Below are 17,996 nucleotides of genomic sequence, written 5' to 3'. Positions count from 1 at the left end.
TACTGGAAGATACTGGTACTGATCACCTGTCAGAACACCCAGGGAGAGAACACACACACACAACCTCCCCACTCTTCTCACTCCAGCCAGTTTGCTCAAGATTCACTGCGAAATTAGACATCCAGGTGAGCAGGACGTCAGGAGATTACTTCAAAACAGGCAACTAGGGACAACATTGAGGGTTATTGGCATCAAGTCGGCATGGGTATTGCTAGGGCAGGGGTTCCCAAACTTTTTTTCCCGACGACCCCTTTTTGACATCTGAAAATTCTCACGACCCCAACAAATGTCAACATAAACTACAATAATGTAATTAACGGCCAATGTTCACTTTTTTTCAATTGAGGCAATGGCAGTAAATTGCTAAACATTCTAAAAGTACTCCTGATTGTATTCTCAACACACCATCATATACTTATAATGTGGGGCTAATGACAATCAAATGCAAAATGAGTGTGACATCATTTCTCTTCTATCACCACCACTAATGCGATGGGTGCGCTTGATGCATGTCGGGAACATCTCAAAGTCGGGGGGGGGGGGGGGGGGGGGGGGTGTGATCGACAGTGCGCACCTCGACTCTCTCCGTCACGTCCCACCTGGATGGGTATTTTGTTTCTAAACGCAGACGAGAGCCCTGGATCAGTGTACCATGAGTTTTAGTGCCGTGTCCCTCCGAGTCAGGAACCACGTCCCACCTGGATGGGTATTTTGTTTCTAAACGCAGACGAGAGCCCTGGATCAGCGTACCATGAGTTTTAGTGCCGTGTCCCTCCGAGTCAGGAACCACGTCCCACCTGGATGGGTATTTTGTTTCTAAACGCAGACGAGAGCCCTGGATCAGCGTACCATGAGTTTTAGTGCCGTGTCCCTCCGAGTCAGGAACCACGTCCCACCTGGATGGGTATTTTGTTTCTAAACGCAGACGAGAGCCCTGGATCAGCATACCATGAGTTTTAGTGCCGTGTCCCTCCGAGTCAGGAACCACGTCCCACCTGGATGGGTATTTTGTTTCTAAACGCAGACGAGAGCCCTGGATCAGCATACCATGAGTTTTAGTGCCGTGTCCCTCCGAGTCAGGAACCACGTCCCACCTGGATGGGTATTTTGTTTCTAAACGCAGACGAGAGCCCTGGATCAGCATACCATGAGTTTTAGTGCCGTGTCCCTCCGAGTCAGGAACCACGTCCCACCTGGATGGGTATTTTGTTTCTAAACGCAGACGAGAGCCCTGGATCAGCATACCATGAGTTTTAGTGCCGTGTCCCTCCGAGTCAGGAACCACGTCCCACCTGGATGGGTATTTTGTTTCTAAACGCAGACGAGAGCCCTGGATCAGCGTACCATGAGTTTTAGTGCCGTGTCCCTCCGAGTCAGGAACCAAAACTCCTTCCACAAGTGACCTGTGATGTGAATGAGAGTAACTGCAGCATTTCGGTCACATGACAGCTCGATCAAGCTGTTCCATTTCACTTACCGGCGTGTCAACCGAGCCAGGATTCGGTCACTCATCTGTAGAACGTTTTTGTATTTCCCGTGCCTTCCGTTCGTTCAGTTTCCCCAACTATGCCTGTTAAAATAGGCAAGGAGACACATTTTCTTTTCATAACACAGAAAGTCAAAGTCTGTTTTATTGTCGTTGTTTTTTTTTGTTACACCCATTGCGAATGACAACAGTTCCTCTCTCAATACAAAACGATCTTTCCAACACTCCCCCCTCGACAACCACCACCGAGCCCCTTGGTGTGAAATAGAACATTGTCAAGCTCTGATCTCATTTCACCACATAGTTTTGCAAACAGACAGGCGCGATGTAGTTTACAATCGAATTTGTTTGCCGAGTTCTGCGCTCTGCCACCAGTTACTCTCAATGTATCCATTATACACTACATTACCAAAAGTATGTGGACACCTGCTCGTCAACCCTCTCATTCCAAAATCACGGGCATTAATATGGAGTTGGTCCCCCCCTTAAATGCAATAACAGCCTCCACTCTTCTGGAAAAGCTTTTCACTTGATGTTGAAACATTGTTGTAGGGACTTCATTCAGGAACTTGCACAAGAGCATTAGTGAGGTCGGGGACTGATGTTGGTTGATTAGGTCAGGGCTCTGTGCAGGCCAGTCAAGATATTCCACAGTGATCTTGACAAACAATTTTTTGTATGGACCTCACTATGTGCATGGTGGCATTGTCATGCTGGAACCGGAAAGGGCCTTCCCCTGTTGCCACAAAGTTGGAAGCATAGAATCGTCTAGAATGTTATTGTATGCTGTAGAATTAAGATTTCCCTTCACAGGAACTGAGGTGCTTTGACCAAACCATAAAAAACATTATTCCTCGGCCAAACTTTACAGTTGGCACTATGCATTGAGGCAGGTAGCGTTCTCCTGGCATCCACCAAACACAGATTCATCCGTCGAACTGCCAGATGGTGAAGCATTATTCATCACTCCATAGGAATGTGTTTCCACTGCCCCAGAGTCCAATGGCGGCGAGATTTACACCACTCCAGCCAATGCTTGGCATGGCGCATGGTGATCTCAGGCTTGTGTGCGGCTGCACGGCCATGGAAACCCATTTCACGAAGCTCCCGAAGAACAGTTATTGTGCTGACGTTGCTTACAGAGGCAATTTGGAACTTGGTAGTGAGTTGCAACCGAGGACAAAATATTTTTACACGCGCTACATGCTTCACAGCACTCGGTGGATCTCTTCTGTGAGCTTGTGTGGCTTACGACTTCGCGGCTGATCCGGTGTTGCTTCTAGACGTTTCCACTTCAAAATAACAGCGCTTACAGTTGACCGGGACTGCTCTAGCAGAGCAGAAATTTGACGAACTGACATGTTGGAAAGGTGGCATCCTATGAAAGTCACTGAGCTTTTCAGTAAGACCATTATACTGCCAATGTTTGTCAATGGAGATTGTATGGCTGTGTGCTCGATTTTATACACCTGTCAGCAACGGGTGTAGCTAAAATAGCCGAATCCACTCATTTGAAGGAGGGGCGTCCACATACTTTTGTATATATAGTACAAGTCAAAGATTTGGACACCAACTCATTCAAGGGTTTTTCTTTATTTTTACTATTTTCTACATTGGAGAATAACAGTGAAGACATCACAACTATGAAATAACACATAAGGAATCATGTAGTAACCAAAAAAAAGTGTTTAACAAATCCATATATATTTTACATTTGAGATTCTTCAAAGTAGCCACCCTTTGCCTTGACTACAGTTTTGCACACTCTTGGCATTCTCTCAACCAGCTTCATGAGGTCGTCACCTGGAATGCAATTCAATTCACAGGTGTGCCTCGTTAAAAAGTTTATTTGTAGAATGTCTTTCCTTCTTAATGCATTTGAGCCAGTCAGATGTTGTGACAAGGTAGTGGTGGTATACAGAAGGTAGCTCTATTTGGTAAAATACCAAGTCCATATTATGGCAAGAACAGCTCAAATAAGCAAAGAGAAATGACAGTCCATCATTACTTTAAGACATGAAGGTCAGTCAATATGGAACATTTCAAGAACTTCGAAAGTTTCTTCAAGTGCAATCGACCACGCTATGATGAAACTGGCTCTCATGAGGACAGGAACGGAAGACCCAGAGTTACCTCTGTTGCAGAGGATAAGTTCATTAGAGTTACCAGCCTCAGAAATTTCAGCCCAAATAAATGCTTCACAGAGTTCAACAGACACATTTCAACATCGACTGTTCAGAGGAGACTGCAATGAATCAACCTTCATGGTCAAATTGCTGCAAAGAAACCACTACTAAAGGACAACAATAAGAAGAGACTTGTTTCGACCAAGAAATACAAGCAATGGACATTAGACCGGTGGAAATCCGTCCATTGGTCTGATGCGTCCAAATTGGAGATTTTTGGTTCCAACCGCCGTGTCTTTGTGAGACGCAGAGTAGGTTGAACGGATGATCTCCGCATGCGTGGTTTCCACCGTTTTGATGTCTTCACTATTATTCTACAATGTAGAAAACAGTTTAAATAAAGAAAAAAATGAGTAGGTGTGTCCAGAGTTTTGACTTGTACTGTGTATAGTGTAGCTCTGTGGTTGTATCATACAATGCGTCCACATGGCAAAGGGAGACACATTCATAACTAGAGTGCAGTGGCCTGCCCGCCATCCCATGATAGACGGAGCCCCATCTGTGCAAAAGCCATCTGTGTTTTTCATCAATATAACCACGCAGCTAAACACTAAACATAGCCTGTGCAGTTCCATGCTCTGGAATCGTGAGACAGAACAATTTGTCCATGTGAATAGCATCCCACGACATGTATTGAACAAAAGTCCATGCGCAGGCAACTCGGCCCTCACAGCTAAAGTCCATCTGGAGAGCGGGGATTTATGTCATTCAGTCAGAGTTTCCTCTTGAGTGCTAGCTATAGAATCAGTTCCTAGTTTCACCCATGTTATCTGACAAAGGCATTGATGTGAGATTCTGTGCCTCTGCCCCCCAGCAAATTATTTTCACCATATCTATTGCCGCCGGTGACAGAAAAGTCTGTGCAATAGTGTGTGGCTTCATAGCGTAGTGGCTCAGCCATTCACCATGGGGAATGGTTCAAGTGCAACGCTCAGGTGCGTCTTTTCCCACCATTCTAAGGGCACTCTCTAGTTGAATTTTTACTTTTTAGATATGAATCATTTTCATTTAGATTAAGGTTAGCCGCATTACAATTATTTTGATAGACAAAGACGATATTACATACTGCATATACAGTACAAGGCAAAAGTTTAAGAACACCTACTCACTCATTCAAGGGTTTTTCTATATTTTTTAAAATATTTTCTACATTGTAAAATAATAGTGAAGACATCAAAACTATGAAATAACAAAAATGTTTCAAAATATATTTTATATTTGAGATTCTTCAAATAGCCACCCTTTGCAACAACAGTTTTGCACACTCTCAACCAGCTTCATGAGGTAGTCTCCTGGAATGCATTTCAATTAACAGGCATGCCTTGTTAAAAATTTATTTGTGGAATTTCTTTCCTTCTTTCCTTCCTCCTTCTAGTATCAAGAGGTTAATGCATTTCAGCCAAACAGTTGTGTTGTGACAAGGTAGGGGTGGTATACAGAAGATGGCCCTATTTGGTAAAAGACCAAGTCCATATTATGGCAAAAACATCTCAAATAAGCAAAGAGAAAAGACAATCCATCATTACTTTAAGATGTGAAGGTCAGTCAATGCGGAACATTTCAAGAATTTTGAAAGTTTCTTCAAGTGCAATCGCAAAAACCATCAAGCACTATGATGAAACTGGCTCTCATGAGGACCGCCACAGGAATGGAAGACCCAGAGTTACCTCTGCTGCAGAGGATAAGTTCATTAGAGTTACCAGCCTCAGAAATTGCAGGCCAAATAAATTCTTCACAGAGTTCAAGTAACAGACACATTTCAACATCAACTGTTCAGAGGAGACTGCATGAATCAGGCTTTCATGGTCGAATTGCTGCAAAGAAACCACTACTAAAGGACACCAATAAGAAGAGACTTGCTTCGGCCAAGAAACACGAGCAATGGTCATCAGACCGGTGGAAATCTGTCCTTTGGTCTGATGAGTTCAAATTTGAGATTTTTGTGTCCAACCGCTGTGTCTTTGTGAGACGCAGTGTGGGTGAACAGATGATCTCCGCATGTGTGGTTCCCACCGTGAAGCATGGAGAAGGAGGTGTTTTGCTGGTGCTTTGCTGGTGACACTGTAGGTGATTTATTTAAAATTTGAAGGCACACTTAACCAACATGGCTACCATACCATTCTGCAATGATACGCCATCCCATCTGGTTTGGGCTTAGACTATCATTTGTTTTTCAATAGGACAATAACCCAACATACCTCCAGGATGTGTAAGGGCTATTTTACCAAAAAGGAAAGTGATTGAGTGCTGCATCAGATGACCTGGCTTCCACAATCACCCGGCCTCAATGAAACTGAGATGGTTTGGGATGAGTCAGACCACAGAGTGAAGAAAAAGCAGCCAACAAGTGCTTAGCATATGTGGGAACTCCTTCAAGACGGTTGGAAAAGCATTCCAGGTGAAACTGTTTGAGAGAATGCCAAGAGTGTGCAAAGCTGTCATCAAAGCAAAGGGTGGCTATTTGAAGAATCTCAAATATAAAATATATTTTGATTTGTTTCAAACTTTTTTGGTTACTACATGAGTCCATGTGTTATTTCATCGTTTTGATGTCTTCACTATTATTCTACAATGTAGAAAATAGTAAAGAAGAAAAGAAAAACCCTTGAATGAGTAGGTGTTCTAAAACTTTTGATCAGTAGTGTATATATATATATATTTTTTTTTTTACCAGGATTTGAGAAATTCTCCCGTGACCACATTTTCATATCAGGCAAGCCCCGGTTTCGGAACCGCTGTGCTAGGGCGTTGTGGACGGGGATGACGAATGGACATAAGCCGCAAGCTCCAGCTTTGAGGGTTGCGTGTTCAATTCCAGAGCTAGACATTCGTTTTTTTGTTTGTTTATTCCCTATACTATACATTCATCCTTAACATTCCGAATTAATGCCACAAACGTAACCCGGAGTTGTTTTCGTTTTCGTCACATGTTCAATCCCAGTTCTAGGCACTATTTGTTTTATTTTAACCCTGTCCTAAACCATAATCCCTTAACCATTTGGAATGAATGCCTAAACTTAACCTTCGCAATTTGACGTTTATGGACAAACGTCGGATTCTGCAGTGAGTCGGTGAGAGCTTGTTGCAGCCTCCTCCTCTATGCCTTGCTTATCCAACATCAGGGTCTGTATGTTTCGAGCTTCTCAGAGTAAGAGTACTGATCTAGGATCAGTAATATATGCTATTTAGCAGTACTCCCCTGTCCATCTTATTCATCTAAAAGGCTAAATTGATCCTAAATCAGCAGTCCTTCTCAGAGACGCTTGATTCTCTCGGCCCAGCTCAACCTTCCCTTCGGTCTCCCTGGAGGTGTGAGAGGGAGGGCCGTAATAGAGAATTCAATTTCTATCTTTGGCTCTCTCTCTCCCCTCTCTCCTTTCTTACCCCTACTCTCTCTATTTCCCTCTCTCGCTCCCTCTTTTCACCTGCTACCCTGAGGCAGAACTTCAATTTAGAACCCAATGGTTCATACACAGACTAGTCACACAGACTAGTCACACAGACTAGTCACCCAGACTAGTCAATAGTTGCATATCGCAATATTATCTTTGGACGATAGTATATTGATATGACTCCCAAGAATCGATTTGTAAAATGAATAAAAAACTGTAGGTTGCGTTTGCTAGCGCTAGTGGGCTGTACGTGCGGTAAAACTCTGGTATTTTTCATCCTACTGATTGTTCTCCACCTTCTTCTTAAATGGTGACCCAACATGTTTTCAGCACTTCTATTTCCCTGACTGATCAAAACTCATTTCCTCACACTCTCTCTCTCGCGTCTCTGCAGCAGACATATAATGAGCAATATATTTGGAACGCCAAATCCTAATATCAAATCGCAATACATATCTGAACGGCACCTAAGTATCGTACCGCGAGGGCCCTGGCAATACCCAGCCCCAACACACACACGCACACGCGCACACACACACACAGGGGCTAGAACAATTAATCGATTAAAGAGATTCTAAGCTCTTTTGTTAATCCACACACAGATGGGGGTGGACAGATCAGTTAAAGGGTATGACAGTAGGTGAGACGTCAATGGCCTTGATTTTCTTTTCATCTACCTAAAAGGAGAGGTGGAGAACGTAACACGCACACACGGCATGGGAAACACACGCACACACACACAGCATACGGAGATACACACACAATCCATTTGTAAGTGACAGAGGTTCAGCCTAAAAGACATCCTCTTAAAACTACCAGACTCACTCACTCCATCTCTCTCTCTCTCTCTCTCCTTCCTTCCCTCTCTCTCTCCCTACCTCTCTCTCTCTCTCCTGTGAGGTCAGTCAGTCCATCACTATCCTGTTCTATCCATCCATCCCACGCTTGTACTCTTCATGCACCATTTGGGACTGTCTCTTCTCTTTTCCTCCTCCCTCTGCTCTAATAACAGAGGGAGGAACGGGGGGGGGGGGGGGGCTGAGGAATTCCTTAATGCTTAGGGAGGATGCATCTTTGTACATACAGGAGTGTGTGTGTGTGTGTGTGTATCAAGAGGGGCCAGGCAGGGTTGCAATTGACCTCCCTCAACTCTCACCATTCCATCTCTCACCATTCCATCCCTCACCATTCCATCTCTCACCATTCCATCTCTCACCATTCCATCTCTCACCATTCCATCTCTCACCATTCCATCTCTCACCATTCCATCTCTCACCATTCCATATCTCACCATTCCATCTCTCACCATTCCATCTCTCCCCATTCCATATCTCACCATTCCATCTCTCACCATTCCATCTCTCACCATTCCATCTCTCACCATTCCATATCTCACTCCATCTAGTTCCCTCTATCTCTCCCTGTGCTCCTCTCTGCCTCTGTGTCTCTAACCACTAAAGTTGTGTAACACCACTACAATATTCAGAAACTTTCTATCACCCAATACACATCATTGGCAAATCAAATCAAATTGTATTTGTCACATGCCTCGAATACAACAGGTGTAGACTTTAGCATGAAATGCTTACTAATGAGCAATTTCCCAATAATGTTTAGTTAAAAAATAAATAAAAGGAGAAAGTAACACAATAAAAGACTAATAACAAGACTACATATGAGGAGTACCGGTACTGAGTCAATGTGACGGGGCACGAGGCAGTTGAGGCTATATGCACATGGCAGTACTGACGTTAAAATGAGAGTTCACTCAACAAAAAATGTTTACCTCTGAAGTGTTGAAATGAGTCCACGTCCCGAGTCGTTGAACTGAACTAAGAACCCTGAACAACCAAAGGTTGTTCCCCATTGTACAACCGCGTGTGTGCGTGTGCTCGGGTGCGTGCGTGTGTGTGTGTGCGTGCGTGCGTGTGCTCGGGTGCATGCGTGCGTGTGTGTGTGTGTGTGTGTGTGTGTGTGTGTGTGTGCGTGCGTGCGTGCGTGCGTGTGCTCGGGTGCGTGCGTGTGTGTGTGTGTGTGTGTGTGTGTGTGTGTGTGTGTGTGTGTGTGTGTGTGTGTGTGTGTGTTAGTGTGTGTGTGCGTGCGTGCGTGTGCTCGGGTGCGTGCGTGTGTGTGTGTGTGTGTGTGTGTGTGTGTGTGTGTGTGTGTGTGTGTGTGTGTGTGTGTGTGTGTGTGTGTGTGTGTGTGCGTGCGTGCGTGCGTGTGCTCGGGTGCGTGCGTGTGTGTGTGTGTGTGTGTGTGTGTGTGTGTGTGTGTGTGTGTGTGTGTGTGTGTGTGTGTGAGCGTGCGCGCGCGTGTGATCATATCTAACAGCAATAAAAGGACAACTGGCTTGCGGGCGGTTACAATGCGTTCTACATCACACCCACTCCTCTAACGCCTCCTCTCTATCTGTCTCTGTAGTGAGAAAAGCGAGGGAGTCAGAGGAGCAAAGGATGAGAGAGACAGTGAGAGCAAGAGAGATGAGAGACCAGATTGAGAAGGCCAGTAAAAAAAAATAGGTGTTATTTTTTCCCCCCTAGACTAATCCGAAAGCATAGCACACCGGATGGATGACACCGATTTCTTGCAAGCAGCCTCCTGCTTACCCTCTGTGAATCTATGGGTGAGTCTTAAAATGGCACCCTATTCCCTTTATAGTGCACTACTTTAGACCAGGGCCCATAGTGCCTAGGGCTGGACTAATAATCCAATTAATTTTGATTCATTTCGAATGTATGTTTTAGTGCAATGTTCCAAATGCTTGAAATCACAAGAATCAAGGTTGTGTCTTTTTGGTCTCATCTCCTTCTGTGCTGTGTGCACCAGCCCCTCCCCCTGCCACTCAACAACAACAAAGGCAAAAGATCAATTCATCCTCTCTGACAAAGCGCAGTTTCAATTCACTATTTGCATTTGAGGTTTGGTCCAACAGAATCAGTCGTTTCCCCTTTTTATGTTTTCAACTACTAAAACCTGATTGTGGAAAACTACATTTCTTGGTTTCTGTCGCGTGCGGCATTGTGGTACCTAACATACTGTACCTAACAACTACTAAAACCTGATTGTGTAAAACTACATTTCTTGGTTTCTGTCGCGTGCGGCATTGTGGTACCTAACATACTGTACCTAACATACTGTACCTAACATACTGCTATGTGCTAGCAGTCTAGTCTGTGTTTTATCAAATGTGCAAGGAGCATTTAAAAAGGCGCATTTATATAAGGAATTGGCAACTCGTTCTCATTCTGAGAAATAAGCGAATTCTTATCCAGGTAGGCCCCTTGATTTCAACATCTAAACAAAGCGAACAGGCTGTTGTTGTTCAAACAGTTGGAGGGTGTACTCATAACAGTGTTCTACCTTGTCGGCAAGCAAATAGATCCAAGTTGGCTAGAATTGTAAAGATTAGCTGGCTAGTCACTAGCACGTGTGCTTCACATATTGTTTATGAGACCTGTGTTCATTTTCTAGTACGCCTGCTAATAATCCTGAGTGGATGTGCATTGTTCTGATCAGATTTGTAACAAAAATAATTGTCATAGACAGACTATAACGCCAGATCAGTGATTATGACCAAAAAAGCAGGTTCAACTATTTTGACTATATAGTTAGCTTATTAGTGGGCTGTATGGTTGTGGAAGGCAGATACTTGGCCTTGGTATCCTTTTACAAGCCCTGAATTCATTTGATTACTCCTGACTATTTGAAATGAAGTGTATTTGACCTTTAATTGTGCAACAAAGCTTTAGAGAATTGTTTGTATTTTTAGATATGCAGTATATAGCCTATTGTGAAACGCCCATAAGTTTGAAAAAAATAAATAATAATAATCTCGATATGATCTTTAGGCCATATCGCCCAGCCCTAATAGTGCCGATAGGGTTCTGGTCTAAAAGTAGTGCACTATGTAGGGAAAAGGGTGCTATTTGGAATATACCCTTTGCTAATCAATAGGCCTTGCCTACCGCTTTTTTTGTTATGTTTTTTTTTGGTCAGTTGGCAAAAGAAGAACCCCATTATAATCAGGTTTAAACTACAACATCCCACATCCCACACACCCATAAGATAGATAAAACCCACCACACACACACACACACACACACACACACACACAGAGAGAAAAGGAAACCACATTAAACATGTTCATTTGTTCTTCTTCCTCAAGTGGTCACATTTAACTAAGAAAGGAGGGGATTAAAGAAAACAATATTTAGCTTTCTCCATATGTAGGCTAATTCAGATGGACAGAGAGAGAGAGAGAGAGAGAGAGAGAGAGAGAGTGAGAGAGAGAGAGAGAGAAACAGTCAGAATGAGAAAGCCCGTGAGAGAGTGAGACAGAGACAGAAAAACAGAATTGAGTATTTCATATGGGATCTATCTATTGTACTGTATCTCGGATCATGAACTCCCAAGGTCTAGGCTCGAGCTACCACCACGTGTGCGTGCACTAGAATTAAACCAGAACCATACGTCAAACACACGTCATAGTCGGAGGTGTCATGCTTTTGGTAGGATAACGTTCCAGTTTTATTTCCACAGAAACAGACAGACAACAGACAAACCTTTAGAGGTAGCCTTGTGCATGACATTCAGGGTTACCCTAAAAATGAAGTGGGGCAGCAAGCAGGACCGGATTAAGAAATCATAGGCCCCGAATGGCTCCTCTGACAAACTGAGATCAATCTGGTCTTGAATTCAAACAAACCAGGCCAATGAAGCAACACACAGATTGTACAATATTATGAGGATATAGAGATATATACACACACACACATATATATATATATAAATATATACCGTGCTTTCAGAAAGTATTCAGACCCCTTGCCTTTTCCACATTTTGTTATGTTACAGCCTCATTCTAAAATTGATTCAATTGTTGTTTTTTCCCTCATCAATCTACACACAATACCCCATAATGACATTGAAACTTGTCTCGAAGCCACTCCTGCGTTGTCTTGGCTGTGTGCTTAAGGTCTTTGTCCTGTTGGAAGATGAACCTTTGCCCTGGTCTTGAGCGCTCTGGAGCAGGTTTTCATCAAGGATCTCTCTGTACGTTGCTCCGTTCATCTTTCCCTCGAGTCTCCCTGTCCCTGCCGCCAAAAAACATACCCACAGCATGATGCCGCCACCACCATGCTTCATCGTAGGGATTTCCTCCAGGCGTGATGCTTGGCATTCAGGCCAAAGAGTTCAATCTTCGTTTCATCAAACCAGAGAACCTTGTTTCTCATGGTCTAAGAGTTGTTTAAGTGCCTTTTGGCAAACACCAAGCGGACTGGCATGTGCCTTTTACTGAGGAGTGGCCTCCATCTGGCCACTCTGGCATAAAGGCCTGATTGGTGGAGTGCTGCAGAGATGGTTGTCCTATCTCCACAGAGGAACTCTGGAGCTCTGTCACAGTGACCATCGGGATTTTGGTCACCTCCTTGACCAAGGACCTTCTCCCCCTAAGGGTCTGCATACTTATGTAAATAAGGTATTTCCCTTCTTTTTTTTCTCTTTTTTTTAAAATAAATGTGCAAAAATGGTTTAAAAAACTGTGTCGTCTGTCATTATGGGCTATTGTGTGTAGATTGATGAGGAACATATCTCATTTAATACATTTTAGAATAAGGCTGTAACGTAACAAAATGTGGAAAAAGTCAAGGGGTCTGAATACTTTCCGAATGCACTGTATATATAGATATCATAATCTACAGTAGGATACTAAATAAAATGTCCAGTGAGAAACTGACACACCTAATTATGAAGATGAAGCCATATGCTACTCACAGTGATGGCTTTAGCCTATCTCAAGATGAGATACTTTTAAAAAACAGTGCTGCTGTTTGCTACAAATTGGGATTTGAGAAAAATGTATCTATTGCTTTTACAGACAGATTAGTCTACTTTTTTCAGCAGTAGGCATTTGCTTTTCAAACTGTGCGTTTTTCCCGGCTATTTAATTTTGAAATGTGAAAAAAGCAAACCGTCAGCTGCAACCAACCATAGAAATATAATTCATTCAAGTCAGGACTGGCATCCATTGATAGTGTAACCATGAGTTTAACAGTCAAGTTGCCAGGGTAAGAAGTTACAAAACCCTTCTATGGATTATATGGCTATGGCCACAACGCAACAAGCGCTAGTCTGTATTTGTTGCGCATGCTACCCAAATTGCGGCCTTTCCGACTGTAGGCGCACCGGTAACTGCCAAAATAAAGAAAACACTTGAGAAAATAAAGGATACAAGGTATATGTTATGGTGTGGGTTGCCTTTTCCTGGCATGGTTAGGCCCACTTGTAGAATCTATGCCAAGGCGCATTGAATGTGTTCTGGCAGCTTGTGATGGTACAATACCCTTTTAAAACATTTCATGCTAGTGTTTCCTTAATTTAGGCAGATACTGTATGTGCTTGTGATAAAACTCAATCCACAGTTTTTTTTCGTTTTTTTTTACAAACTATTGATCCTCTGTGGCTAAATGATGCTCTCTGCTGTACTTGAGAGCAGGCTCCTGTGGTTGGATAAAACGTTATATTACATTTAAAAAGATATATAGTTTATTTTATGCCTCTTGGGCCCAGCCCATGACTCACACAATTAACCAGTCACATTTGATTTATTAGACCATTTCTGTTTGTTACCCAATCAAGGCAGGGGCCCCCAGTTACGCACATGGGCCCTCTACCTCCTCTCCTCCCCCATGTGATGATGAGCAGAGCGGCAGCAGGCTGTCTACACTCATTGAGAGCAGGCTCCTCAGTCTTCCTGTGGTTGGTGGTTGCATTGAAAAAGTATAACATATATACTACATATCAATTAAACAGTATATATATTTCCTTAATTATTTTATTTTTGTTAACATCTTTTCTGCTTATTGGGCCCCCACGGGCCTGGACCCAGGGGCTTCAGCACCGGTAAGACCCTGCATTAATTCGGCCCTGGCAATCGGTTAACCTACTGCAGTATAGGTTACATTGTAATAATAGGATAGTTTTCACGTTGACAATGATGAGGCCGCACACAGTAATATCATTTTTATAAACACTGTATCAAGACATCCAAGTCGCTGGTTACAATAGCCGAGTTCATCAACACTTGCTAGATATGGTTGGAGTAGGCTAGAATTCATGATATATTGAAGGTTGTTTGCCATGTAACCCCACCCTATGCGAATTCTGACAGCTGACAAACTGATCCACTGTTTTGCATGCTGGATAACTGTATCGCCACAAGTCCGTAGGCTAGGCTATGCGTTGCGAGCATATTTGATGATGATGATATCGTTTGCACTGCAATTCTCACTCCCTCCTTCCCTCCTCTCTTCCCCTGAACCAACGAGCACACTTCTTAATTAACCCCTTCTTATCGCGGATTCTTTGCTGGGAAACTCGACCAGTGTGCTGCCTTCACGTCCCAGTCTCTGCGTGTTAACCTAGGCCACCCTTTCATCCCGTCGATTGCCTATTTTCCCAAATAAAACAAAACATCACCGCAAAAAAATCTAACGCCAAAAAAAAAAAAAAAAATACTGAGAACGTTTCCTACCTGGTGCCTGCCTTGTCTCCCATCTTCGCAGGCCTTGTGTTTCAGTGCTACTAAAGTGTAATATTTGTGTAAATCTGAACTCTATTTTGGATATCAAGGTCTTCGTCAATTCTCTCCTCTTTCCTCCTCTCCGTTGCGGGCTCGAGGTCCAATCCGTCTCGGTTCGGCTCGCACAGTTAGCTACCTGAAATTGCGTTTCCACAGCCTACAGACGGCAATGAACAGTTCGTTTCGTTCCCTCGCCTTCTCCAGTTCTGACAGCGAGCGAAACACAGAGCGACGCCCTCCCCGTGTGACAGACACCACCTTTGACCAATTGCTGCTTCGGAAACTAGTGAATTAGTGAACGACAACAAGGTTGGCCCGCCCTTGCCCTCGGGCCCACCAATTAGAAATCTGCTTTAGGAAGAGGGTGTGGCTTTTTGTCACCGATAAGGAGGAAAACAAATCGCTGGCAGAATGTATTTGTTTTACTCTTGTCACAATCATAATTCAATGTCCTCCAGTTTGTCGTGCATTTCCATAGGGTATAACCAAAATAACCAAACCTTAAAACCGAATTCAAGGTTTCCCTGTCCCCAGTTCACCACATAATTTCTGGATTGAATCCTGATTTTAATATGGTATTGAAATGTAATAGAAGTGTAGGCTAGGTTATAGACTTCATATAGGAATGTTATATATTTCAAAGGTGACACTTGAGAGAATGCTCCTTAGATGATTGCTTTCACTGCAAGGCCTGACAGTTTATTTTCTATAATCAATATTGGTGCAACATTAGGATAATCTGCTTCAGCGCTGAGACCTTTTCGATCATAATTTGTCATTGGAAAGGCTGCTTCCCTGTGTGTGTGTGTGTGTGTGTGTGTGTGTGTGTGTGTGTGTGTGTGTGTGAATATGTTTTTGGTTTGTAAAACAAGGAACATTTGGACAAGTGGGCTTAAGGATTAGGTTTAGGGTTAGAGAAAATAGGATTTTGAATGGGAAACAATTGTTTGGTCCCCACAAGGATAGTAAAATAAATGTGTGTGTCTATGTGGGTCCGTATGTGCGTTTGTGTGAAATTACATTAAATTCAGCATTGAAAATCGGTGCACGTTTAAGTTTGTTCCACCTGAGCGAGTCTGACCACAAGTCAGAGATCACTATGATGACACACCAAATGCGTTTGATGGATCCTTTTTGTCTTCTTCCAATGCCTCTTAAAGGGAAAGTAATCCAAAAGTAACTGGAAGTAATCAGATTACGTTACTGAGTTTGGGTAACCCAAAATGTACATTACTGATTGCAATTTTGGACAGGTAACTAACTAGTAACTATAACCAATTACATTTAGAAAGTAACCTACCCAACCCTGCATGCTTGTGACTGTGCATCTAGCTCTATTGCCACCTAGCGGCAAAATGTAGAAAGTAGTGAATCCAGATGTGATCACAGCTGTGCAATTCATTGACACAGTACATGCAGAGGAGGGCTTAAATGGGAATTCAGTGATGGGGAGCTCTATTTGTTGTTGTTGGTGGTGGTGCCGGTGGTGGGGGGGGGGGGGGGGGTATTAGGGTTAGGGTTAGGGTTGGAGTTGGAGTTGGAGTTATAGTGTGCTACCTTTTCAATCCCGATTCAACCCTAACTCTAACCCTAGCTTAATGTCTACATCCTAGTTCAACCCTAACTGCTGTGAAGAGTCATGGCACCCCTACAGGACTCCTAGGTCACTCCCCTTCCATCCACACCTGTTCCCACTCCACTCTCCTCTACATTTTTCACCCCTTTCATTCCCCATAATAAGCTGCATGCTCCTTCCTACCTACCAGTTCAGTTAATGCTTGGTGATGCTTTAGGTGGCCCTGTGGGTGGCCCTATCCTTCCTCCTTCCATTGTGCCTGATAGGATGAAGTAAGTAGTCTTTGTTATTATACTGTTTGAAGAAGTCCAATGCTATATCCCTTTGTATATCCATGTCCACAACTTGCAAAATTCTATGGCTCCTTTGCTCTAGGTATGAGTTTGCAGTCTCCTCAGTTTAAAGTTCATGTTAAGCTCACATTCTCCCCATGTTCACTTGGTACTACTTTATGATTCATGCACCTCCTATGTTGTGTCCCTAATGTTTCCCTTTTGTATCTCCCTTCCAGAACACCACATCCGTGTTATCCACATCCACCTCCAAGGTTTTACAAGCCACACCCTGAAGCACATCCTTGTTATTCACATCCACCCTAACCTCCAACCAAACCCTCCCCCACGTGTTCCGTTCGTTCCTGCATTGTTCAACTGTGCGAGTAATAAATACCACCAAACCTGGATTTCCTCATCTCCTTCGTTGCATTCTGACGGACGTGACACGGTGGCAGACAAAGTCCCAAACGTACAGTCCATCCTAGCCCTAGTCCATTTTCTTCACTAACCCAAACTTTAGCCTCAACCACAACCCTTATCCTAGAGAGAGAATCAAGGGTCTTCCACTCTTTAATTAATCGAAAACAACCCTATAATCACCCCCTTGTGACCCAGCGGACACCATTCATATAGTACATACTCTATTACCCAATTAATACCATTATCCGAACATGTCAACGATGCCTAACAATAGACCTGTGGACCCCTACTGAGAGCTATGTATATTGTTTAAGGGAGTCACTCTGTGGATTGTGCAATGCTGTGGTTAAAGGGATAGTTCACCCAAATTACTAAATGCCCCGTAAGCAGTCTATGGACAAGTTATGACAGCAATCTATGCTTTGGTTTAGTTTCCCTGGCACTGTTTCCACATTCAAATCTTTTAGCATTTGTGGCACAAATCCCATTCAAGTCATGGGACCGATATTAGCATTTTTCTCACATGCTCAAAACATCTGTAAATTACTTTGTTGAGCTTCACAAGAAATTTGGAGATACTTTCGGATGATTTGGACAAATGCTAATATCGGTCCCATGACTTGAATGGGATTTGCGCCGCAAATGCTAAAATGTTAGCATGTGGAAACAATGCCAGGGAAACTAAACCAATGCATGGATTGTTGTCATGACTTGTCTATAGACTGCTTACAGGGAAAAGGAAACCAATGTGTCATTTTGTAATTTGGGTGAAATATCCCTTTAAAGAGAGTGGTAATACAGACCAATTATATTTCACTGTCAAGAGGATAATAACACTGTAGGACATGTGGGAGTAAAATCAGATTTACCTGTCAAAATTAGGGATTTAAGGTGAATTCTAGGATTTTCCCTAGAGTGACCTATATCACATTGATTAATCAACAACGTGTAATGTAAAAAATATGAAGTTGTAATTGTTTGTTAGAATATTCTGTTGTCAACCCTGTAGGTTGAGATGGAATAAGTCAGGTATCTGACCAGCAGGATAATTATTTTAAGAGTAAAGTATAGAGTTCAAA

General features: G+C 43.1%; 1 protein-coding gene across 1 annotated transcript in view; it reads right to left on the bottom strand.

Annotated features, from left to right (window-relative positions):
• The window catches only part of arrb2b (arrestin, beta 2b), a 61,635-nt gene extending 46,777 nt beyond the window's left edge, over positions 1-14,858 (bottom strand). Inside the window, exon 1 of the mRNA XM_031832098.1 lies at positions 14,599-14,858. Within this exon, the coding sequence (XP_031687958.1) occupies positions 14,599-14,621 (23 nt within the window). The 5' untranslated portion in view covers positions 14,622-14,858. The remainder of the gene's footprint in view (positions 1-14,598) is intronic.
• Between the last annotated feature and the right edge of the window lie 3,138 nt (positions 14,859-17,996).

This window comes from Oncorhynchus kisutch, linkage group LG9 (genome assembly GCF_002021735.2).
Source record: "Oncorhynchus kisutch isolate 150728-3 linkage group LG9, Okis_V2, whole genome shotgun sequence".
NCBI classification, from domain to species: Eukaryota; Metazoa; Chordata; class Actinopteri; order Salmoniformes; family Salmonidae; genus Oncorhynchus; species Oncorhynchus kisutch.
Note: the sequence above shows the minus strand (reverse complement) of the source record. Positions and strands in the feature narration are given on the sequence as shown.